The sequence below is a fragment of the Lycorma delicatula genome, chromosome 4 (assembly GCF_047948215.1).
Source record: "Lycorma delicatula isolate Av1 chromosome 4, ASM4794821v1, whole genome shotgun sequence".
NCBI classification, from domain to species: Eukaryota; Metazoa; Arthropoda; class Insecta; order Hemiptera; family Fulgoridae; genus Lycorma; species Lycorma delicatula.
The window spans coordinates 65,773,059-65,798,812 of NC_134458.1; the positions used below are offsets into that span (position 1 = coordinate 65,773,059).

A 25,754-nucleotide genomic window follows, 5' to 3' on the forward strand; every position below is an offset into this window, starting at 1 on the left:
TGAACTACCAATAGAAGTGATTAGATGTCTCAATGAAGAAGGATTACAGGAGATGATGAAACTATGTAATACGATCTATAATAGTGATGTTTCCATATTTCCTTAAAAGACTGTGTTTACAACCCCCAAAAAGCACGGTGCAGTAGATTGTTAAGATTATAGTACGATCAGTTTAATTTCGCATTCGACAGATTCTTCTGCGAATTCTAAGCAGAAGACCGAATAAAAAAATTGAGCGGATGGTTATAGGTTGCATAAGAACAAGAACGCTATTGAGTTAACAAAAATTTTGCTTAGAGCCGAATAGAAAAACCTAATGGAGAAAGTGCACGTTTTATAAATATGGAATAGCATTCGATCATGTCAAAAGGGATAAACTAGTGGAAGCATTAAAAGAGCTAAAGAGCGATCGAAAAGATAAAATATTAATTAAAGAATTATAACTTAATCAGAAAACGGCTGTGAAAATAGGAAACGCTCAAACCGAGTGGTTTCACATAGGAAAAGGAGTAAGACTAATGTGAGGTCTATCACCGACTTCGTTTAGTATGTTTGTTGAAGATATGATAAAAAGTACTCTAGAAAAAGATAAAGGAATCAGTGTGGGAGGAAGAAGAATAAAATGGATAAGATGTGCAAATGAAGAAATATTTTTTTAATTAAAGAAGAACAGGGTATTCAACAAATGATTTGAGTTAGAGGAAATTATGAACCAGTAAGGTATGAGAATGAATGCTAAGAAATTGTTGGAATAAAGATAGGAAACAATAGGCTGATCCTTGTCTCATACCCTCCAATAAGTCAATTATTGTCCCGATTTCGTCTGCACGAAGGAATAGGTTAATATTTGAATAAATTAAACGGTTCAGATACGTAATATCATTTCATCAACAGGAGATTAAAAAAGTTGAAAGTAAATAAAAACAAGAATAAAAACAGCTAAGGAAACGTTTAAAAGAAAATAACAGTTATTATGTAGTAAAATAAAAAAGTCTTGAAGAAACTTGTTCTGAACTGTATGAATTTAAAATACGGACGCTACGAATAAGAAAAAAGGAGAATTTCGAATGCGGACACGGAGGAGATCGGAAAAAACAAAGTGAAAAATTAAGAAGTAATGAAAAATTTGACGAGATTAGACGCTTAATCGGAAAGATAGCTTTATTCGTATTAGCTACCGGTTGGCTAGCGTGACGTGAAAGCTAAATCGGATGGGATAAGGATCGACTAGAAGGATCAGTACAAGGTGAAAAAACCCTAAAAAGAATAAAAATTATAGACGATCTAAAAGGAAATTGGAGCTATAAAGATATTAAAAGTTTAGCTGTTAATTGAGGAAAACGGAGACGACATAATGATGATTATCGAGCTGTTCCCAAGATTAACACACATCCCGTGATAGCCGTACCAAGCAAAGTAGGGGTGAAGCGATTTTCCAGTTGTCTTCTTCACAGAGCCGAATATATCGTTGCAAGACTGCATGCCGCGTTCTCTAAAATTGAGGCGGTATTCGGTCCTACAAGTAACACCTTTGTTGTATTAATCGCATCATTACTTTCCGATAAAGCGTTCGATGCCGCTTATTCTTCAGCTAATTCATATGCGTCACGATAGTTGGGACAGACAGTATAATGCAATAAAATTGTAATTATCAAAAAATTTCTAAGGACTAAGTTGAAGAGAAAAAATTTGAAAATGTGGTTGTAAATACTATATCGGAAAGTTTAATGGGTACTCCGCCCTCCGGATAACTTACCATATTATTTTTCTAAAATTGTTCCGAGGCAAAACTTTTCAGGTCTGTCTAGTAGTACGGATGTCACGAATACCAGTAGATTTTTCAACTGTTATTTAAATAAACCGATTTACTTTATTATCGAATAAATCGATTTAGATATCCTTATCGGTATACGGAAAAATATCGCAATTTATTAACAGATAAAAAGCCTGTTGTTTTTTACTCTACTGAGGGAGAAGTTAAGCTTGTTTGACGATTAGTGAGTGTTAAATAAGTGCAATTAAAAAATGGCTTCACAATTTTCATATACAAAGTATTATGAGCGAAAAATATTTGTGCACTTTCACCAAAAACGGGAGGGTTGGATAAACACGCGCGTCGAATATGTTATCGTGCGGCGATGTATGATAATCGTACCCCTATGAAAACATCATATCACGACCTTTTAAAGATGTATTTATTACGTCTATTTTTAGTTTAAAAACCTTTTTTCATTATAATAAATTTATTGTTTACGGTTAGAATAATTTATGAATTTAAAAAATATTTTTATCGAATCGTTAAAAATGTACTTACATTTTAAAAAAAAACCTAAAATCGTTATGTTTTTCTGTTTCGTTCAGTATTTTCAAGAAAAGTTGAAATACTACACCGTTCTCGGCCATTTTTGCTGGAATTTTAAAAAATATTTTCTTTTCGTGTAATCGACTTTCGTGTTGAACCGAAATACGTTCTGTAAATGAATAGTCGGACTCTATAGTCCTAACATCTGTAATAAAAACTGCCATTGCCATAGAAACAATCAAAATTATATAATATAAGATGGAATAAAAAATAATAAGATGAAGATTTAAATTAAATTGATTTTTATTTTTTCATTCATTTCAATATTTATAATTAATCCATTACAATCCAAAATTGTACACATTTTATTTCTTACAATAATAACACAATTATTTACAAAATAAATTCGTCTCGATGATTACGCATCTTAGCATACCGATGGATTACGCAATCTATATCAATTTGCATGTTGTTATGAATATGCATTAGAGCAAGTGACGTCTAATTACCTATTACCTAATTATCCTACCTCTTAATTACCTAGTAAGAAAAAAAGATATATTCAGGTTAATTGCAGAGTTGCAACTTGCTACTGGTTATTTTGACAATTTAGTATTGGCAAAACGTTTCATTTTTTCAATTGGGTTTTCAAAAGGAAAAGCCTTTGGGGGGGACCCTGTCCCCCATGACCCACTGTATCTGCCCCTGTCATCGACATACTTATTAAAAAGATTCAGTTTTAATTTCGTTCCCGTTGTATCCTCTAATATTTACTTATATATCATAAAATAAATTTATTTTTAAAATGTTATTAAATTAAACACAATCTCAAAAGATATAACTTTTTATTATGATAACTGTACTTAAACAAATTATTCGGTACATTTACTGATAAAACTAATGAAATAGCACATAGTTTTACAAAATATAATTTTACTTTCTGTAATTACATACGATGATTTTATTATGTCGAATGACAAAGATAATGAAAGCTTTCGTTAAATTTTATTTATTTATATAGATTAAGCATATCATTTATGTCAGAGATAATTTTTTTTCATTCTTACTATAAAATGCTATTTATTAAAAGTGTATTTAGGTACTATTATTTTTATAATATCAGTCTACTCTGATATTAAATGGGTCATACCTTAAAAAATTGGATAGTAAAACCCACGATAAACACGAAAGATACTCGCGGTTCTTTTCTTCATAATCTGGAGTTGATTTCATAGATATACAATCATAAAATCGGTGTTTAGCATTTTAATGATATATATATCTTACGCGACCTTTCATATAAAAAGCGAATGATACGCATTTCCTAAGTAAGCTTTTTGAAACTGGATGACATGAAAGAATTTGCATTTTTGAAAGGAAGCTTTACCTCGTGTCGACTCTACTTTATGTTCTAAGTATTTTTTTTTTTACACTTGTTTTGGTGAAATCGGTGAAAAATCTCTTATTAATTATTTTACCATCTACGGTCGTGAAAGATACGATCAGAATTATAGGATGAAAATTATAAACTAAGCTACGAAGAAAGTATGTTAGTTAAACACTTTTTTTTTGTGGGGAGAAACCGTTTACGAACATTTCCGAACCGAATTAATGAACGGGTTGTATCGATCAGAGTAATCTCAATAAATCGAATCGGCTAAGGAAAGAGAGTATAAATTAAACAACCGTCGAGGCAGGACCGATTTTAGGAAAACGTGGACGCCGACAGACACTGAGTTTTAGCAAAATTTCAGATGGAAATAGTTCTGAAAGTTTTGAGGGAAACGCTGAGAATTGGCAAACGCAGAGATGTAATAGTCGATGACTGTAGATAAAATAAGACTGCCCGGACTTGTGCTAGGATTTTCTAAACTTTTATACTGCGAGGAAAACTTTTATCGGTAGCAGGAAAGTCGGCAGAACGAAACTGTGATGTTCGGAAGAGATTTAACGCGATACTGAGGACTGGAGAATTACTCCTATCGACGGACTGTTACGGTCGATTACTTACGACAGATCGTTCAAGATTGCCGACGTTCAGCTAACAGATCGTAGTATCGAATAAAACCCAATTATTTACGGGCGGTGAACGTACCTGTTACACGGGTGCTTTATAATTTCTGGAGAAAGGTGCGATCGAGCGAAAGTTTTTGAATTAAGTTCTTTTCTTCACGGCATTCTTTCCTTTCGACCGCATGTACATATATTTAGCTATTCGATCACTGCGGTTATTATTATTATTATTATTCTGAAAAATTTCACTCTAGTGTTCGATCCGATCGATCGTTAAATATATATATAACCGCCTTTAATATCGTTAGACTTTTAAGATGAGGGAGTAGGGAGGTCTGAATCCAACTTTACTAACAGCAAGAAGTGAATTACAATTAACAATTCAATCTTTTCAAACCGAAATCAGTTAAAGAGAGGCCTATTCGTAGGATCTATATTAATCGCTTTATTCAGTCGATTATATATAAATAATAACGTGCGTATTAATGTGTAAGTTGTTTAAAGAATGAAAAAATAGTGATGCACGTATTCGAGCAGTATGTTAGCTTTATTAAATTAAGTATCTATGAAGAAGTACAGAGAAAACGCCGAGCTAGCTCGATGGTGTAACCGGTAACAAATTAATATAAGACAAATATCTGATAAATGTATCGAATGATAATACAAATAATATAAGATTACTATCAAAATTTGTACGACCGATACAAAATAGAAATCGGTAACGATTTGACACAAGTGAATCGAGCAGAAGGTTTGGGAGTCTAGTCTAAATAAGTTACCGATAAAAATTTCCCATATTCATCGTTCTTTCTTTTTCCGATTATGCAACAACAGCGGCATACTGTATAACAATCGGATCCGGTTAATCGGCTCAGAATGCGAGTGTTTGATGGGTATTCAATCACTGTATGATCGGCAATTACCCTACTGCTATCGATTGTAGCGATTTGATTTTCTTATACGGTATTTCGTAGCAGAAACATTTATTTGTTTTATTTTAGATAGAGAATTTTTCAGACGGATTTTAGCGTTATAAATATCACGTGTTATCTGCTACTAAATATAATTATGTAAAAGGATTTTAACCGACTCGTGCGGCAAGAGGACCGAATCGAGCGTAATTTTAAAGTTGAGGGGCTATAAATAGATCTAAATATAAGTTAAAGCCTGTGAAAAATTCTATACGATAACTAAACGTCGAAAGTATATCTTCTTGAAAGATTTTACCGAATAAGTACACAAAATTCTTGATAGGTTCGAAGTTTTTAGGTTTTTCACCGGAAACTGCCGTATTGTCCGAATATACGTCGACGCTTTTTCCTATATTTTCTTTCATAAAATGGGGAGGATGTCAACCTATATGCGGGACCCACTTACATCTGGATTCGACAGGTTTTTAAATTGTTCCGTAGTTTATTTTCGTTTCTATATTCATGTTAGGGGACTTATTACAGTTTATATTTATAGTAATAACTACCTTCGGTTATTATTATTTATAAAAGTACTTAATTAATGAAAAAGGTTGGATGAATATGAGTCTTTTGTCAAAGATTGGTTTAAAACGGTCTGCTACAGAAACTTAGGTGTTATAATACAGCGATCCACGCTAATATTAGATGCGTTCAAGGGTCATTTGACTGAAAATCTAAAATCGGGTTTAAAAACTAAACACGGAATTAGTAATAATACCTGGTGGTATGACTTCACAGTTATAGATTTCGGATGTAGTTTTGAACAAGCCTTTTAATGATAATGTTAAAAAAAAGTGTAATTGTTGAGTGCGAAGCAACAGTTATCGGCTAACTCCTATTAGAAGAAAAAAAACCTTCCGTGAGCTCTTATTATGTGAGTGGATTATGAAGCCATGGAATTCGACACCAGATGGCATTGACAAAAATGTTTTTAATTGTTGCGTTAGCAATACATTAGATGGAACTGAAAATGATATTCAGAGGGAGGAAAAATCAAATAATGAAAAATAATGTTATTGATGACAGCATCAATTCAAGTGTTAATGAATTGTGAATGAATATTTTAATGCAGTTTTTTCATGAAAATATAGAAAAACACATTTAAATAGAAATTTAAAAAATTGCAATAATTATTATTTCTTTTAAAATATTCCTTGCTTAAAATCTTGCGCGTAATTTTATATATATATTTTTTTGTTTTATGGTGCTATTTTGATATAAAATTTAAATAATATGTATAATATGATAAAATACTAATATAATAGTGTATAATAAAAAGGATATACAATATACGTATAATAACTTAGGAGATTAATTTTTTATTGGCGGTAAAATTTTATTTGGTTGAAAAAAAATTTCTACCAATTTTTTTCCTGAAAATTAAATTAAAAAATTTGGAGTCGACGTATATATTCAGTGTCGACGTGATATTCAGTGTCGACGTATATTCGGGCAAATAAGCCATTAATCTGATATTTCTATACCAACTGTCATAAACTATCATTGTATTGTTTTTTAACATATAGCGTCCGATTGAGGCTTAAAATACCTGAACGAATTTGCAAAGTCCATCATAATTTTCCACACTGGGTTACTGGTTTTTATTATCAGTATTATTATTATTTTTTTTATAAAAGGAGCAGACTGATCTACCTTTCCCCGTTAACCGTGTACCTTATATGATGTAAGCTTACCTATTAACGTACCTGTAACATAATTGATCACACACATGAGAAAATTAAAATGCAGTAATGACCAAATTATCTATATATATATATATATATATATATATATATATATATGTGTGTGTGTGGACTTAAGAACTTGGTGATAAAACGTTTTCTTCCGCGAAGGCTGATGACTTAAAAGTACTTAATATTAAACAAATGTATTTAATTCTACAAAGAGATACAGAGCTGTCTCCTAAGTATTCTCGATTATCGAACGAAAATTCAAGTATTTATCAGAAATAGAATGAGATGTATCACCTCGATCTGTGTTGTAAGAATTTTGTCGTAAGCGGAAGATTTTTTTTTTATTCAGAGATTAATATTTTTGAATAAGAAAAACCTTACGCACTGCAGAAGTTATCACGGTTCAGGTTAAAAGGCATACGAATGAAAGGATCTTGCTGTAAATATTTATGGAATGAATTGATTATAAAATAATCCTGACATATTATAACAAACCTACTGTATTCAAGTAATATGAACTTTTAAGTAAAACTGTTGATTTTGAAAAAAATTTCGTTTGCTTACTCTAAATATAAGCAGGTCCCATGTTTTCCATTTACGGTGTATTGAGGATTGAAAAATATTATTATCATTGTTATTTCTAATATTCGAGTTTCGATATAATATTTTTTATCCTCAATTCTCAGCGAGTACCTGTCCGAAGAAGTATCGGCGAATTATTATTATTCTATTTTTCTATTAAAAAAATCATGTTGTTGTTATTATTATTTGTAATTCTGTTTATTTTTAAAAGTTCAATTTTATTTTCAGATTCATTTCGTCCATTTTTTATGCTATCTTACCCTCCTCGCTACACTTCATCGCTCTTTTGTATCCTCTGGTCGCGTATGTTTACGCAAAACATTTATAAAACTTACAAGAAGCCGTAAAGAATAGAAGTTTCATTTTATTTCTTTATTTTTTTGTTACCTTTAATTCGCTATAGCCATCGAATTAGGAGCAGTTCAATAGGGTACAATGAATGAAGAACGGATCGAACTCCCTTTTAGTAATGACTATGATGTTACATAATGCTTACCGTGTTATTTCAGCCGACTAAAACACCCCTAAAAAAACAACGCATTTAACTTAGGGTGGCTTACTCTGTTCGGTTAATAAAGCACCCTTAAACGGGAATGTTTACCTAAGGGATTTAGCCTATTGATAGTTGTAGTCGTTCGAGCTTATAAACATAATTATTTCTACCCCTCCTTTTTAAGATTGCAAGGAGGTAGTCAAATGCTGTGACCACTGATTTAACAAGCCCTCTTCGAACACATATACACATATACGCACACACATCATTTACAGTATCTAAGATTGAGGCTTAATTTATCGGAACGAATAAGTATTTTGTTTTATTGTTCATGGATTGATTTTTTCCGTATATCTACGAATTAGCTTAAAAATCGTAAAATATTAACGAAGTTTATTAGTGCACTTATAATAATTTAAAATTAACAAAACATTTTGGATTTATAAATATTGAAGACAGGAAACGTTCAGGTCGTGATCTAATATCGTTTTATTTTTTACAAATAATATAATTATTACTAGTAAATATTTGTGATATAATTAGTATACTACTAATGTATGATACCTAATAATATTTATTATACTAATTATAGTACGTTATACAGTAATTAGACAATAATATAATAACTATTACTTTTACTCGGTAATATAATTGAAAGAGGCGTGTAAATTAGATTTTAAATGGATAACTTCGACGTAAGCTTTTACTCAGAATAGGTAGTGATTAAATTTATGATCGTTGCAAGTATACCGAACAAAAGCCCGAAATGGAACTTCGTATATGTCGGCCAGTAATCGTTACGGTAGCTCTTGCTAGTACTGAGATTTCTATTGTGTTACATACGATGGACAAATATGAAAAAGACTTCATATTTGACTTCATTAGACTTCATATTTGACTCAAATTAGACTTCATCTAAAATTAATTTATTTTATCGCTAATCGCATGTTCGCAATTCTGTATATGTTTGTAATAAATACGGATCGAAGATGACGGCGACGTAGCATCATCGATTTTGAACAGCGGACGTAAATTCTTTTAAACGAGAAACATTCGGGCTACTTTTACTCCCGTTATAATTTTTCTTGATTCGTAATAAAATCTTGGCATCGGGTGTCGGACGCGAAGGCATAGAAGACGATAATAAAAACAAAGTCTTCGCTAAAGAGGAAGCGTCTCTTTTTTATATAGACCTGTTTATGGGATGAATTCGACCGGAGTAAGGATCGTAATATTTAAAAGGACTTACATAACCATAGTTCCAGAAAAAAACCTGAGGAAGACGCTATTCAAAAGTCGGGTACGGGACTTCAAAGAAGGACCTTATTTTTCGCTTGCGGATGCTGATCGTTCTAGATGCGGTAACGACATATACTACGGATTTAATTCGAATCGATTTTCAAATGGAACTTTTCATCGGTGCTAGAAATCGAAGATGCATCGTTATCGGATACGAGGGCTTCGAATTCAAATGCGGTTCTATGTCTTCGAGGCCTGTCGTTCGTGTGAAATGAAAATTTCTGCCCGATCAGGAAGATTTTAGTACTCCTTACAGATACAGAACGGGAGATTTATGCTCGTTTCTTTGTGAGTACATTATAACCATTGGGGGGCTTTTTCTCAGTTCCTTCTGTTATAAAAAAAAAGGGTACGTAAATAATTCTTAATTTCCGGTAAGCTGAAATAATATTTCAGAAAATGAGCCATAATAATCGAGGAATTGTGTTAATTATTTAGTAATTTCTTAGGAATGATTTAGCAATGCAGTACGAATTACACTATTTGGATGATCACGGGCGATTTTGTTACTCTACATTATTTCTACTAACTTTTATAAATTGTTAACCGGATTTGATTTTATTTACAGAAAATCATGACTGATCACTAATAAACGAAAACGCAAACTGTAACTTAAATGAAAAACAGTTCTTGGTATTTATGCTATTAGTACCGATTCGGACAATATGATTAAAACGATTTCTTCAGTTGTGATTAAATACCATTTATGTAATGTCATCTTGTCATTTTCTATTAATTTTTATAATTACACATTTGAGAAAGGATTTTTTATTTAAATCTGAGGTTAGGAGGTCGATCTGTTTAGTACCAGACAGCGAATTGAAACATTTAAATTCTTCTTCGTTTAATTTGTACCGAAGTGGATATCGGCATCGTTCAGTATTTTATTTAAATTTAGGGAAACCTAATTTAATTCGTGAATATTTTTGTAATTATGTGTTTATATTAAGGTGTTAAAACTAAGGTATAAGATAATATAATAAAACTCTAACTTTTTTTATATTTTTGTTATAACTTTCGAAACGGATGTCGATTTTCTTCTTGTCATTGTCAAATTAAAAGAAATTGTAACATATTCTCATCTAGATTAGTGACAATTTTTTAATCGTAAGGAGGAGCTTCTCGAATCTACTTATGTGCACTTTCAAACCTTATTCGATTTATCAAAAGGACCGATTTCTGTAATTTTTTTCTTAATTTCGTAGAAGTTCCTCTTGTTATACCTTTTTTTGAGTTTCTCAAACAGATTAAGCGGAGATTTTTTAATAAAAAAATCAACGGTCTATATAGACGATTTCAAAACAATTTCAATCCTCTTGATTGCCAATACCGCTTAATATTGGATTTTTATTCAGTAATATTTTGCAAATCGATATTAATCTGATATTAAAATATTTTCCCTCGAAACTTTAACCAAATTAGTTACAAAACTTTAAATAAAAAATGATTATTTCACAATACACGGGTGTCCCGTTTTACATTTTTAAAACGAATAAAATTTTATCGTACATACGTACATACATGACAGTATATATGACAAATTTATATACCCTTCCGACACTTTAAATAAAAATAGCATAAAATGTAGAATAAAATATATTTTTTAAAATAAAACAAATAATAAATAAATAAAACCGATTTAAAAAAAAAATAATAATAAAAATACTGAAAATGGAAAGTTTTGGTCTGAAATAGGATTTTCTAAATTTAAACCCGCAAAAATTACATCGACTTCCGAAACAAATGTTATAAGAATAACTCGACACATTTTTATACGCAACATATAAATTCGTAAGGATTTTAAATAAAAGTTACGGGCCAGGATATGTACGAACTTGAATAACTTGAATAGGTATTCAAAATACCTACTCAATTCTTTCATTCTATTACAATTCTATCTCGCAACGTCATGAAGTTACGAACATCTATCGATTCCTCGACTCGATAAACCCACAAGAAATTCGTCATTTCTCAGCCATAATTTAAATGGAACGATTCCATTTTTGTTTAAAACTATATTTTTTGCGATCGACGTCAGTGATTTAGACATTTATTCAAGTTTTTTAACATTTTAATCACGTTTTCTCATACGGGGAAATTTTGAATCTCTAATGAAATGTCGTTCAGTAAGAGTAGTCATATGAAGTCAGCAATAATCTTTTGAAAGATCATATTTTATTTCGGTTTCGTTTCATTAAAGCCAGATTTTCTGATTTCGAGTTAAAGAAATTCGTTTATATATTACATGTTTGTCTGATGACGTAAAAATCGATTTGACAAAACCGATTTTGCTCTGTTAAAATATCAATCCGTGATTCTCTTCTAATCCTCTTTCTGAGAAAAAAATTGTAAATAATTAAAGATTATAAATCGGTTTACAAACAGGTTTAATAATTTTTCGATGCGAATGGTTTAAGAAAATTATAACACAATCTAAAAAATGATATTGCATTCAGCTTTTCTTACGGAATAATCGATTACGTATGAATCGATTCTTCCTGGAAGGAAAATAATCAATTAATTTAGAGGCTAAAATAATTTAAATGAAGGTTTTAGAAAAATAACAAATTGTACAATCGGACAGCATTACTTCGCTGTACTTGGAGCAAGTTATACGCGTACAATGAGCATCACACTGTTTTTTATATCGGATTAAATTGAAGATATTCGTAACTATTTTAATCTATATTGTTTGTACCATATAACGCACTCTTTCGTGCGTTTATTAAACTCTTCAAATTTCCGCACAAGTCGGATGTTTCGTTTTACGTAAATTTAAGCTGTAGGCTTAATTCTTTAAGGATTAAACGGTGCTCCAGCTTTACCATTTCGGTTTCTCAGCAAATTATTCGGCCCCTTTGTGAATCCCTCCGGATCAAAAACGGCCTGGATATGCTCTAACCGTGGAGAAAGCGGTTGTTTGTAGCGTCACGGTACCGGGATGGCACCACAAACAGGATGAGTGCGGGGGCCGATGCAAACCTCCTGGTACTATCCGGGGAAGTAGAGATTAATGAAAATGGGGTGTAGCGTGTCAATTCGCGAAGGTATTTCCTCGAGAAATCGGGTAGGTTATCGTCTTGCTTGGGATTCTTCAAAGGATTAGTACCTTTTGAAGAGTATTTTTTATAGAGTGTTCCAAAAGTAATGCAGAATATATATTTACAGAATGAACCTTTATTTTTGCATGAATTTGCAGAGATGTGACGTTTTTTGAAAAAGTAAACACTCCGATAGAATTTGTAAAATAATAACCGGCGAATGTTCCCCACGTCTCATATGACAATCGCGTAATCTTTTGGCAAAATTTGCGATCACATTTTCGCAGAATTGTAGCTCAATTGTTGCGATAACACGTAAGATTTCTTGTTTAACTTCAGGAATAGTTGGTATAAGTTTGCTGTAAACCTTGGAACAAATCGTCAGAGATAAAAGTCACACGGGGTAAGATCGCATGACCTTTGCGGCCAATTGTGATTACTGTTGTGAGAAATCAGCTGCCCGTAAAATTTCTACTGTAACAACTCGTTGTTTTCACGCGCCGCTGGAAGAACACCTTATCAATATCAAAGTCTAACTGCACGGCTTCAAACTGAGGCCAAAAAATGCTGTTATCATTTCGCAATAATGTATACCATTGACAGATTTAGTTCAACGCTCTACGTATTTATATGTTTTCACGATACTTATGCGCTCCTGCATCTCATATTTCTTCATCGTGACTAACTTGCTACTAACCGGAATGTGATTACTACAACATGTTCTTCAGAGAGCGTTGTAAGCCAACGGAAACAAATTAGGCGGGCAATTTAAATCCTGCGTTAATTTTGAGACAATCTTTTCTTACAGAATAAATATGTCGATCGTTTATTCGGTAAAATATCATCCGGAGTAAATTCTTCTGGAAAATTACTAAACCGGAAAATAAATTAAATACATCACGGTCCGATTATGTCGTTTATATGATACAGACTTTTTTGCGAGATTCTTCATAGGGTTGTGCTTTACAAACAGTTTTTAAAATTTGGAAAATTATTGTTAGATCCATGAAAGAAATAGTCGATGTAGTCAATTTTTGTATCAGTAGGTCTATTATAAATTCCATGTTTGTACTTATACGAAATGGTTGCTTTAAAAAAGAACATTGATATCCAAAATCGTCACGAAATGAAACACAATAATTAGATCGAAACATAATTGAAAGTTAGCAAATATAAGTTATATTTAGCCGATTAATTAATGAAAAAACTTCCAAAGAATGTAAAAGATTGTAGAGTCGAAAAAATTTAAAAGATTGCAAACTGAATTTTACGTTCCATTCAGTTAATTAGTTATTTTCCTCATATTTATTTTTAAATTTTGGTTTGTAATTGTAATTGTGATATACCATTACCAATTTTTTATTTAGTTTAAAAAAATTAGAACGGAGCTGAGAAATGCTTAATTAAATCGTCGGTACCACTAGAATTGGGAAGTAACAGATTCAAACGGATTAGAAAGAGAAATAAAATTTAGAATTTGGCCCGAAACTCGGTTTCTTGAAAAAATTAAAAAATCTATTGTGTAGATCAATAAAGTCTTAGCGTTTCTTATCGAGTAAAAATGATAAGTTTTAAAAATATACTTGCAAATTTCTTTCACTGACGGCTAAGAAACTTAAATTTTTTTAAGTTCTATTAAAATGTAAAAATAGACTGACTTTAAAAGAGTAGTGTTAAATTCAATATTTGTATTAAAGGAATGCGTTATCAAAGTTTGAAAGATGGTATCAGTGTTCATCATTTATTTTTTGCTAATATATACAGAATTATTAATTCTTTCTTTATAAATAAGCCACATATTCCCCACGTTGACAAAGGATTTTTCAAAAGTATCTAATAACAATAATAAAATAAACAACAATAATAATAATAATAAGTCTTTCTTTCAGTTTTATATGACTGAAATTATTTGATTCTTGTATAATAAAATGTTTAATTCTACATCGATTATTATAAGGACGATATGATCTTACGAACGGGTAATATTTCTTGTAATCGTGGAAGTGAAAATTAAATTCATTCCGAATATAATATAATATAATAGAGTAGAATACGGTAGATGGTGCTCTGCGGGCAGGACTGGATTGTGGATCGCTGGGTTTCGGATATACAGTGTAACCGAGTGTGAAGGGAGGTGGTAGGTTATGTGCGAACTGTACCCTAGGGAGAGAAGGGAGCTTTTAGCACTAAGTGGCGGTGCAGCTGACGGTCCCGATCCCCCTTCCACCCTTCGATCTCTTAGACTCCAACTAAACAGTGTACAGGGTGTACGAAACTTGATACTCATCCCAGTTTCGTGTTCTCCTTGTCGGTAAACAATATCAAAAGTCTTCTTGTGTATGCCGACATCTCTTTCTTCCCGTAATAATGTACGTGATAAAAATTGTATTAGATTTATTTAGTATTCGGGAATAAAAAGCTAACTTTAACGTTTTGTGTTTTTTATCTTTAGGATTTCGTCACGTAAAAAATTTGCAAATCTTTTTGAAATAAATAATTAAGCGAGTTTTATTATTATTATTTTCGTAATAAATCTTTTGATTTCGATCACAGACAAAGGTCACAATATAAAAAGCAGTAACTCGTCTCATTTAACTTGTAATAAAAAATTTTTAAAACACTACTCTTAAATTAAACGCACTAAAAGGTAAATAATAATTTTAGGACGGTATCTCAGTATGGATTTGACAACAAGCTTTGATGGTTATATGTAAGATTATGTGAAAGTCATAGCTTCAAATTGAAAAGTTGATGTTTTTACCAATTTTTTCATATGCGTGATGAATGGCCTAAAGAGTGGGGTGCTCGTGTCAAAGCACCCCACTAAAAGAAAGCGTCAAAAGCTCATGTTGTCAAATCATCATGTCAAAAGCATCAAAGCTTGTTGTCAAATCCATTCTGAGATACCGTCCTAAAATAATTTTTTACCTTTTAGTGTGTTTAATTTAAATGGTGCTTTAATTTTTTTTTTTACAAATTTTTTATTTTCTACTTTTTAGAGTATTTAATATAAGAGTGGTTTTTAAAAAGGTTTTTATATATATATTTTTTTTTTTTCGTAAGTCTAAATAGTCTCCATAAGTTTATATTTTACAGCTGCGGTAGCGCACATGTTTGAGCGATCTTTCTAAGTTTTCACGTCTTCCAATTTCCAGTACCGCAGACAACAGTATAGGCAACTTTAAAAGTTCATATATCTTAAAATATTACTGTATGTACTCATATACACTTGAGTGGAGAAAGATGGAAAAATCCTGTTTTTTACATTTGATTCTTGCCATAATCTAGATGTGCACGCAGCAATTTGTTTTTGGATTCAGCACATCCTGCTCGCACACGGGCTATGTCTGACGAATCATCAAACATAAATATTGAATGTAACGGTTATATGAAATTTGAATTTTTCCCTCAGTCGTAGAAAAATACTTTCGTTCAATTTAATCAATTGAAACGACAATATCAGAATGATGGATAATTCTTGAGACTAGACTTCTGCACCACCATTGACTGCTCTGTCAGTTGCACTCCCTCCATCTTCTCCGGGGTACTTGGTTTGTCTACCCCTTTATTCAACGTGATCTGAGGGAACTGAGGTTCCATCTGTTTCTGTCCCTCAGTAGACCCAACTTAATTTCTGGTTAATCTGGGTATCCTCTATTTGCCACCATCTTAAAAAGGACGTCAGCACTATCTTCTGTGTCGAAAAACGTTGAGCCGGAAGTGCTTCAAGATTCGACTGAAAGTTCCGTACCATGAATCTCATACGATGCATAATCCAAGAACGAGTTAATATAAGAATGGTAAAAATACAAACGCTCTGTTTAAGAAAAACAGATCACGATTTCAGTTTAACATTTTAAATGATTTTGGTATTTTAATGGCTGGAAATATTAAGATAATATTTTTTTCCGAACCGTCCTGATTTCCACCTCTTATAGTTCAAACGTTTAATTCTCTTACATTGTTTGACTTCAAAATTTATATCGAAATCACTTACGCGCATGCGCGTCTTTGCCGTACAACGTACAGTCTTTTCTCTACCTGTAATGTCATATGGAATTTCAGATAACATTCAGTCTGTAAATTATAATTCTCTCTTAGTTTAACTGCAAGCACAAATTATGTGTTTTATTTAGGGATTGTACTGTATCAAAGCAGGCTGTTAACTCGATTACGGTTCTATAGTTGGTCTTTAACAATCACAGACGTTTGCCGTAAACAGTGCTCTAACCGTTATTGGAGATAGAGCCGGTCGATCAATAGAACAGCAGTGTACCGGTGACTAAGTGATTTAAATAAATTTAAAAATGTTACGGTCACGCGAAGAAAGATTCCTTTTCTGTGGAAATAAGACGCGGAATAATCAGTCTCTGTGAAAAATTATGCTTCTTCTTAAGAGAGATATTAGAGCTCTAATGACTTGTAAGCGAGCTAAATTCTCGCTGGAAGTTATCGGATTAGTAGTAAAAACGATCTATAGTTGCTTTAATATACCGATCAGAAAACCGTTCTAGACCATTATTTCTTTGTAAAACCACGTACTAGGAGTGTAGGAACACGATGAAGGTTAAAAGGTCAAGACCCGACCGTATTAATTACATTTTACGTTCCTCGGTTTTCCTATAATTTTTTTCAGGTTTCGCGGTACAGCGATCCTCTAGGCCACGTGTATCGTCACTATACGGACGAGGGATGGAGTATTATATACGTCCCGTAGTTAAATAAAACCGGGCTAGATATCCGGTATCTTTCGGGTACGATACGCGAGCTTACAATCCGTAATTATCCGACCGTTTTTTTAAACCAGATTTTCTTAAAGCTCTGATAGTCATGTGATTTCTTCTGAACGTTTTTTCATTAGCCGATCTCTTTTTTTAATAACTTAATTTTGTAATAATCGAGGTATTTTATCAGTTTATACGGTTTACCGATCGAAACATAACTGAAAACCTGAATTATTCAAAACAATTGTTAATATTTTTTATAAAACTAACTTACAGATAAAAGTATGTAAGAACACCGTATTGTAAAAGTAATTAAATATTATTATTTGATTTATTATTATTAAACCTCGTTTGCAATATTTACATTAAATAAAACTATGCGGAGATATCGATCTGAAAGTCAAGTCTCAACAAGAGTAAGTTAACTTATATGCAAATTCCAAGCGGGATACGTAAGAGAAAAATACATAAATTTTCTTCGAGAATAAATCTGTTAAATATACGTTTTGTGTAAATGAATCTTTAGAAAATTTTTCCGTTTTTGTCTTCTTTTCTATTAGTTCAATTTAATTTCTTCGTAATTTATTTGATTTAGTTTTAATAAAAGGTAAGAGATAAATTTAATAGTTAATATTTCCTGAATAGAAAAATAATGTAATTTTGTCGTTGATCACACAAATCTAAGTTCGGTATTTTGTTATCGTCAAGATCCGAGAAAGAGAAGCAAGTTCACCATAAGAAACAACAAGATCGTTTATTCGTAAGCGATGTCATTGAAGTTATTGATAGTGTAATAAACTATCGCTTAACTGTAATTTTGAGTGGGAAGGACGCGGTGGTAGAACGACGATGTGGCGATGAAGCCAAAAAAAGATCAGGACTGATTCGTACGTACATCTTAACGATTTAAAATATGAAAAAAATTATATTTCTACAGATCGAGTTTTCTAAAACAAATGTTTAACTTCACGACGCATTGTGACGGCTTTGTTATTCGGAAATTTTGCTGAACTTGTTAACAGGAAATATCATTTCTAATGTTTCGAAGTACTGACGAAAATCAAGAGTTTTATTTTTTATTAAATTATAAAGGGAAATTCAGAGATTTTATAGACTCATAGGAAAAGTTAAAATAGATATAAAACAAAAATGTAATAGTGCAAGATGTAGTAATGTACAGTAATAGAAGATAAAAACTAATTATTAGTATTTTATCTGACCGCCGAACACATAAATATGGGTTTTATATCAGTTTTACGGTCGTTTAAAGCATTTGAAAATTCTCGGATAAATTCAGATCCCGTAGACAGTGGTGTGCTTTGTAATGGCTTTAAATTATTTTATTTTGAGGTGATCTTGACAATATTCTTATTCATTATAATACGATTATGGACGACAACGTTCTTTTTCGAGTTTAAAATTACAACTGAACAAACATAGCCTAAATGAAAACGAAACCGTCAGTAAACCTTTGTACAAAACTTTCTTTGTCTTTCACGGCGAATTATTGAGGCCATTTCTCTCACGTTCGGTGTTTATCTTACGGCACAATTTTTAGAACGTTTTGTAAGTGACAGCTCGCTAAGGAACACCAAACGACAATTCGTATATCGTATCCGATATTCGTTTACAGTAATAAACAGCGAATAGTTGTCGCTCGATGGGATAATTTTTCTTAAATCATAACCCGTGGACTGGATGCTGCTTTACCGCATAAATCATGTTTATCTTTATCAACGGTAACTCTTAGCAATTTAAATTGAAGATTTCGATTTACAGTATCGTTTATGCGAACGTTCAGGTCATATTAATGTTTAAAAAAATATTTCTCCAGAAAAGAGAACGATATAAAAGTAATGAAAACAGAAGTTTGGAATGAATTTGGTCGGTTTCATGACTAATCAAATGAAATGAATTTCTGAAGTCAGTTTTTAAGCAAAAGAAAATGTGTAACCTTCAATAATAAAAACACAATCATTGTACAAAAATGAAATAAATTACAAACACACAAAAGGTTTTTATTCATATCATATTAAAACATAACAAGTATAATAAATATATAAAACATTGTGTATGTGTTTATTAATATATATATATATATATTAATATGTTGTCCTGATGATGGTTTTAAGGGTTCTTACCTGTAGGCCTGTAGTAATAACAAAAGGGTGTAGGTTACAACAAACAGTAAATTTACCGGGAGTGACGTAAATTGTATAAGGTAAGAGCTCTGTTTTACCTTTTTATGGCAAAACGGACTCAACATTTTATACATGGCCAATTTTTCTTTGATTTATTCATTTATTTAATATATGGTAAATTGTCATCAACAATCATGCAAAAGGTTAGAATCGGCATAGGGATTTAGCATTTTCCGAGGGTTTCGGATTCTTTCATTGTTTCGTCAGCCCCTCAAAATAAAATTTAACTATTGTTGGGCGTCAGTCTGACGTCATTGGTTGGTATTTTCAACATTTCAAATCAGGTCTTGATTTTTACACCTCCTATTTGTAAACTCGTGCTCTATTTGGAGAAGATTTATTTGAATTTACGATCGACTATCACCCGATATTTATTTGTTTAGTTTTGGAATTACAATCGATCGAATGAATTTATTTCGGTTCTTCTGTATAGGGCGATGTCTCATTATTGTTTTTTTCTTTTAAATTTAAAGATCTGATGGAACCTTCCGTCCCGGCCTACGTACATTTCCAGTTCTAATAGGTTTTAGTAGAATAACCGGGTTAATTTCTGAAAATCCGATTCGAGACGTGTTCTAAAGGGGGGTAGAGGAAGAATTAAAAAAAAAAATCTATTTTTAACTATAAGATGTACTTATAAAAATACTTTTCATCCGTGTAATCTTATCGTAAATCAGAATTTATTTATTGGAAACCCTTTCAGAAATTTATAAATATTACTGTCTCGGTAGAAATTTACACGTGTTTTAGAGATATCGCACAATATTCGACTTTATCATATACCGTTAAAGGACAGAAACAGACATCGCCGCTCCCGTAAAGAATTTGTATGATAATTAAAATTAACTGTTTACGTTAATAAATCGTAACGTAGAAAAAACTCTAGTAGAGTATACTTTTACGGCTTTACGCTCTGTATCGTACATCTGAAGCTGTGAGAGCTCCTAACCGAATAAAAAGAAGACAGACTACTGGTATCGAAATAAAATCGTACTGGAAAATAATAAAAAAAAAAAAAACGTTGGTAGAAAAAGACACCGCGATGTTCGATAAGTGTGCAAACGAATCGAAATTGTAGTAATCGGCAAATAAAAGAGTGTCGGATATTTCATACATTAGGAATTAACTATGGATTATCGAAGCAAAAATAAATCTTGTGAAAGGGCAAGCGGCTCTGTTCTAAGCAGTGAATCGAAGAGAAGAAGTGGATGGAGAACGCGAAATGATGAGAGAAAGACCAAACTACAAAAAATGTCGGTGGATTCCTTGAAGTTATTAGTTTAAAGAAGTGAAATAATATTTAAATCATATAGATTTTAATAGTTGAGATGACAGAAGTTCGTAACGGAACGGACTACGCGAATCAAAGTAGACTTTAATTGCTTTGCGAGTCCAAGAGCTAGGTTTAGTTTGCAAACCGAATTCTAGTTTGACTAGTGGTAATGCGGTAAATTATGTTATGATAAATTACATACGATCGGTTGTATTTCTGTATAAAAGCATGAAGAATATTTAGATACTTAAACTATGAATATATTTGTATTATAAATAAATTTAAACGACTAAAATTATGAAATAAAAATAGAATAAAAGTTTACCTCGGTAGGAAGGAGCTTTGGCGTGATCAGGTCCCAGGATCGCGTTAACACTGAACTTGAGCACAGGGGCCTGCTTGCTACCGGGTAAAGAGTCTATTTTCTCTCCGTCCCGGTCGGCCGAATAAATATCACTAAACCTGTTTTTCTGTTCGACACATCTATCGCGGTTCAAATTTAATCCAGAATAGTTTCTGAAGACACCGTTTTGGTTGTAGACGAAATTCCTGAAATGCGGATGTTCCGTTGTAGTAAAGCTGGGTAAACACGAAGGAAATTCAGATCGTTTCAGCGGAGGCGGCACGGAAACTGAAGTGGAATTCGGGGCGCCTTCGTTTCCTCCTAGCCCGTATCTTTCTGGATTGTAATGCGACGGCGAACCGGTTTCTAGTTCTGTAACAAAGAAATCATTATTTACATAATAGTTATTTAAATTATCAAGCGTTTTAAAAATCGAATCCTCTTTATTCCTTCAAAACTTATAAGTTTTAAAAATAACCTTAATGCTAAGAAAATGGTATTTTTATCGAATATACAACTGATAGTTTTGATGGCAGCTAGTGCCATCATGCCGGTCTTTAGTTCCATTACTTATTTCTCTTTTTGTCCTGGTTCTTTGTGTTTTATTTCAATTTTAACTTACAATTAACACTAATTAAAGGTTACTACCCCGTAAAGTTATTCCCTACTTCACCGAGAAAATATGTTGGGTTGCAGAGAATCGAACCAGATCCTTCTGTTTAGCGGTGGGTGATCCCATTGACCGAGCCGCTGAAGGGTTCACTCGAAAAGATTTTAATAGTATCGTCTCTGATTTATTTATAATATTTTACATAATGTATAACAGTTAATGTACAAAAATCTACCAGTTGTGAAACTTTTTAAATAAAATATACGTCCTGCTTAAACTGTAAAAAATAAAAATGCGGAAGGTAGATACGCATATCTAATCGGTTTAAAAATATGTACAACAGAAAAACCTTTTTAAATTCTCTTTCAGGTGTATTAGCCTGAAACGGCCTTTTTAACGGCGTTCATCGCCGTTAAAAATTTCGTAACCGAGCTGTGTTGATATGGAAATTTATCGTCGTCCTTTTCGTTTTCTGTAATGTTCTCTTAATCCGCGGTATCGGAACACAGCCGGAAAATTTCGTAGCTGTTTACTACGAATTCATGATTTGCTTCGATGTCGGTCGAATTTATTATCGGCAACAGCTTACTCCGGCATCTGTTTAATTTTCGAAATAGGACATCTTTCTCGGTATTGGAGACACCGAATATTATTTATATTTATAAATTATTTTAGTATTTTTGGGTCTTTAAACTAGAGAATTATTACCGATGAAATACGTCCGAAAAACTTTCTTTTAACAGTTTAAAGCCTCTATTATAATTATAATTATTATTATTGTTATTATTATTATTATTAATATTATTATGCGATAGTCGGATGTTTCGGCAATGTTGAGGTCATCTGTAGTAATTAATGGTTCTGCAGCTTTTAGAATTTTACACCGGGTAAGGTAAACCGATATTACATTTACTTTTAGATAAACAGATGACCTGGAAGCGTTACTAAATATTTTTATGAACTACTGTTTTTCACTTACGTTCTTACCGAAATCTATCTAAAAGCTTTGCTTCTGAAATCATAATAAACATCGTTCAACGAATTTATGAACGAGAAAATCTGCATTTATTTCGCTCCGAATTTATGTTATTCCGAACGCAATTATATGAAATAAAACAATAACACACTTTGTGATTTTCGAAAAACTGATCATCGTTCAAGTGGTATTTATTCACCGATGCGCATATCGTTGAATGAATTTATCGGATATTTGAATAGCGTATTCACTTTTTGACCGCATTGTTCCAATAAATATTGAAATCTCTCTCAATGGCTGTTCTTTTATTACGATTATTACCGTAATCATTATTATATTATCGCTTTTGTCTTTATAATGTTTTCATTTTAGTAAAATCTAAAAAAAATTGCTTCAATCTTTGTTAAATGGGGATAAAATCAGTTTTAAACCAATTAACAGAAAAGGAATTAACGTTGAAGATACATGAACGTAATACTTTAGAATTTGAAATATTTAGTTCATGCAAGATGTTTAATCGGTGAAATATAAACGTCAGAAGAGGCGCAAAGAAAAAGAATAGAGACTTTTGAAAATTATTTCAAAAGAAAATGTAGAAAATCGGGTATAATAATTATTATTAAACTGTAATACTTGTAGGCTTTTCTAACTATCTTTAGAAGAGAAGGTCGTGGCAAATGTTTTCGAAGAAGAAGATATAACGAGAACATAAAAACATATAAGGATCGTATATCATGACAATATCAGTTAAGTTTCTAGCGCCTAGAAAGTATAAACTACTTTACAAGGTAAAGTTTCGCAGGTGAAAACTGTAAGGAAAAATTAAGATCAAGCTACCCCAAAGCAGAAGCTGATAATGAAGATGACGAACATTTTCAAGTAAAACATTTTAGGTTTAAAAAACCATAGTTGTTTATTCATAAGAAATAAAAATATTCTCTTTTGTCAACACAAACGACGAAACTATTTTCATATTCCATAGAAAGTGATATGGCTTTTGGAAGGGCCTTCCTTTTGCTTCCGTTGCCTTTTTTAATATATTACCCAAAAACTAAAAGATCTTCCAACCGATTTACTTAAAATTAAATTGAAAGTCTTTTCTTTTACATAAATACTATTCGGTCAATCATTTAAAATAATAATTTAACAACCGTGAATTTGCAATATTCTCCTTTATCGAGTATTGATGTTCTTTAATATTTTTTAAATTAAATTCTTCAAAATTATTGTTTTTATATTCTGCTCTAATTTTATTTCATTTTGTTACCTTCTTATTATAATCCATAAAAGTCTCGTATAATAATTTTTTTTTAATGTATTATTCTTATTTTGTGTCGCTATACCGCTATAAGTTTTCTCACTGTTTGCTTTGGTTCTTCGGGGCGAGTGTCAAAGCAGTTCCTTTTGATATATATACACTCAAACATTCCTGATGTTATTTATATGATTTATAATTATGCGATGTGATCTACAAAAATATCTATTTTCTTTTATAACATTAAAAGAACTGAAACTTACGGAGAATTACATTAAACCAGATAGTTATACGGGAAACGACAATACCTAATGTCTGTTTTTTAGTTTTTCTACGATATATATATTAATTATATTGAATTATTATTTGTATTAAAATTGCATTCGGAATAATAATTAAAAAAAAGGAAAATAATTAAAAAAGGAAAAACCAGGCAATTAAATTACAGTTCATCAAAGTTATTCTAGCTCGATTGTCTATAGAACTATCATACATTTTGATGGGGTTAAGCTAAGAATTGTAGTTAGAGGTGATTTTCTCGATAAGCTTTTCTCCTATTATATTTTACCTCTATTCGCTAGATATAAATATTGTCAAAGAGATAGAAAATAACAACCTGTGCGATTATTGTCGATTCTACTATAGCTAGCTGTACGCATAGAGTGCAAATTAATAAAATTAAGGAATTAGAACAAAATTGTAATGTACATTTTAACATGAATTATTTTCGCTAGATATAAATATTGTCAAAGAGATAGAAAATAACAACCTGTGCGATTATTGTCGATTCTACTATAGCTAGCTGTACACATAGAGTGCAAAATAATAAAATTAAGGAATTAGAACAAAATTGTAATGTACATTTTAACATGAATTATTTTCGCTAGATATAAATATTGTCAGATAGAAAATAACAACCTGTGCGATTATTGTCGATTCTACTATAGCTAGCTGTACGCATAGAGTGCAAATTAATAAAATTAAGGAATTAGAACAAAATTGTAATGTACATTTTAACATGAAACCTGTATTTAGAACGTATGTAAATAATATAAAAAAACTAATACAATATTATTGCTACTCAAGATTTCTGTCGTATTATCAGAATAGACAGAACAATTTGCATCCATTTTAGTAACATTGGTTTGAAGCATTATGAAGATATGACAGCCTGTTGTAGGATCGCAATAAAGTTTTTAGTATGTTTTCCAACATACTCGTATCTATTATAACGGTTTACTGTACTTCCCACATTTAATTTAACATTACAGTTTATAGGACAGTAGTAAAAAAAAAAAAAAAAAACAACAAACAAAAAAACAAAATTGTTAACCTCTGATCGGAGAACCTTGATGAAATTCGCCGTCTACTCCAGGATCGATTTCGGCTCCGACGACGGGACTAGAATCGGCTGAAATTTCTTCATCGGGCTCCACGGCAGAAACCGGCCGATCTCGTATAGGCGATGATGCGTCTTGGAGTACGGGTGAAGATCTCGCGGGACTTTTATCCGGAGATAAAATCCGGTCTCTTTTTATCCGATAATCAGTCGGACTTTCGGAATCGGAACGATAACTACGGGCGTTAGGGTACAGTCTGTAATCCGCTGGAGAATCGGCTCTGGAAGATTCGCTGTCCATTCTGATTCTACGAAAACCTTCCGGGCTTCTTCTTTCATTAATATCGTGTTCCGGCGATAAATCTCTCGATTCGCTATTTCCCGATTCGGATTTTAATCCCGGTTCGCTTTTTTCTAGATTTGAATTCAATAAGTTTTCCATCAGAAACGGCGACGTCATTAAAATGTTTGAACTCTGACCGGTGGAGGTCGCTTGCGGTTTCAGCATCCCGTAACAGTCTCTGGTGTCGTTTGCGAATCTGTTATAACTATGAATCGGCGTAGGAATAAGTACGTTGGGATACATAACTAAGCAGAGATTTTACCGTACTGTAATTAAATTTTATAGGCGATGGAAC

The 25,754-nt window shown here is 32.0% G+C and overlaps 1 protein-coding gene across 1 annotated transcript in view; it reads right to left on the minus strand.

The window, feature by feature from the left end:
• The window catches only part of Dbx (homeobox protein Dbx), a 64,139-nt gene extending 38,711 nt beyond the window's left edge, over positions 1-25,428 (minus strand). The window contains exons 1-2 of the mRNA XM_075361711.1: positions 25,111-25,428; positions 20,919-21,308 (exon numbers count right to left, since the gene is read on the minus strand). Of these exons, the coding sequence (XP_075217826.1) occupies positions 20,919-21,308; positions 25,111-25,417 (697 nt within the window). The 5' untranslated portion in view covers positions 25,418-25,428. The remainder of the gene's footprint in view (positions 1-20,918; positions 21,309-25,110) is intronic.
• Positions 25,429-25,754: the final 326 nt, after the last annotated feature.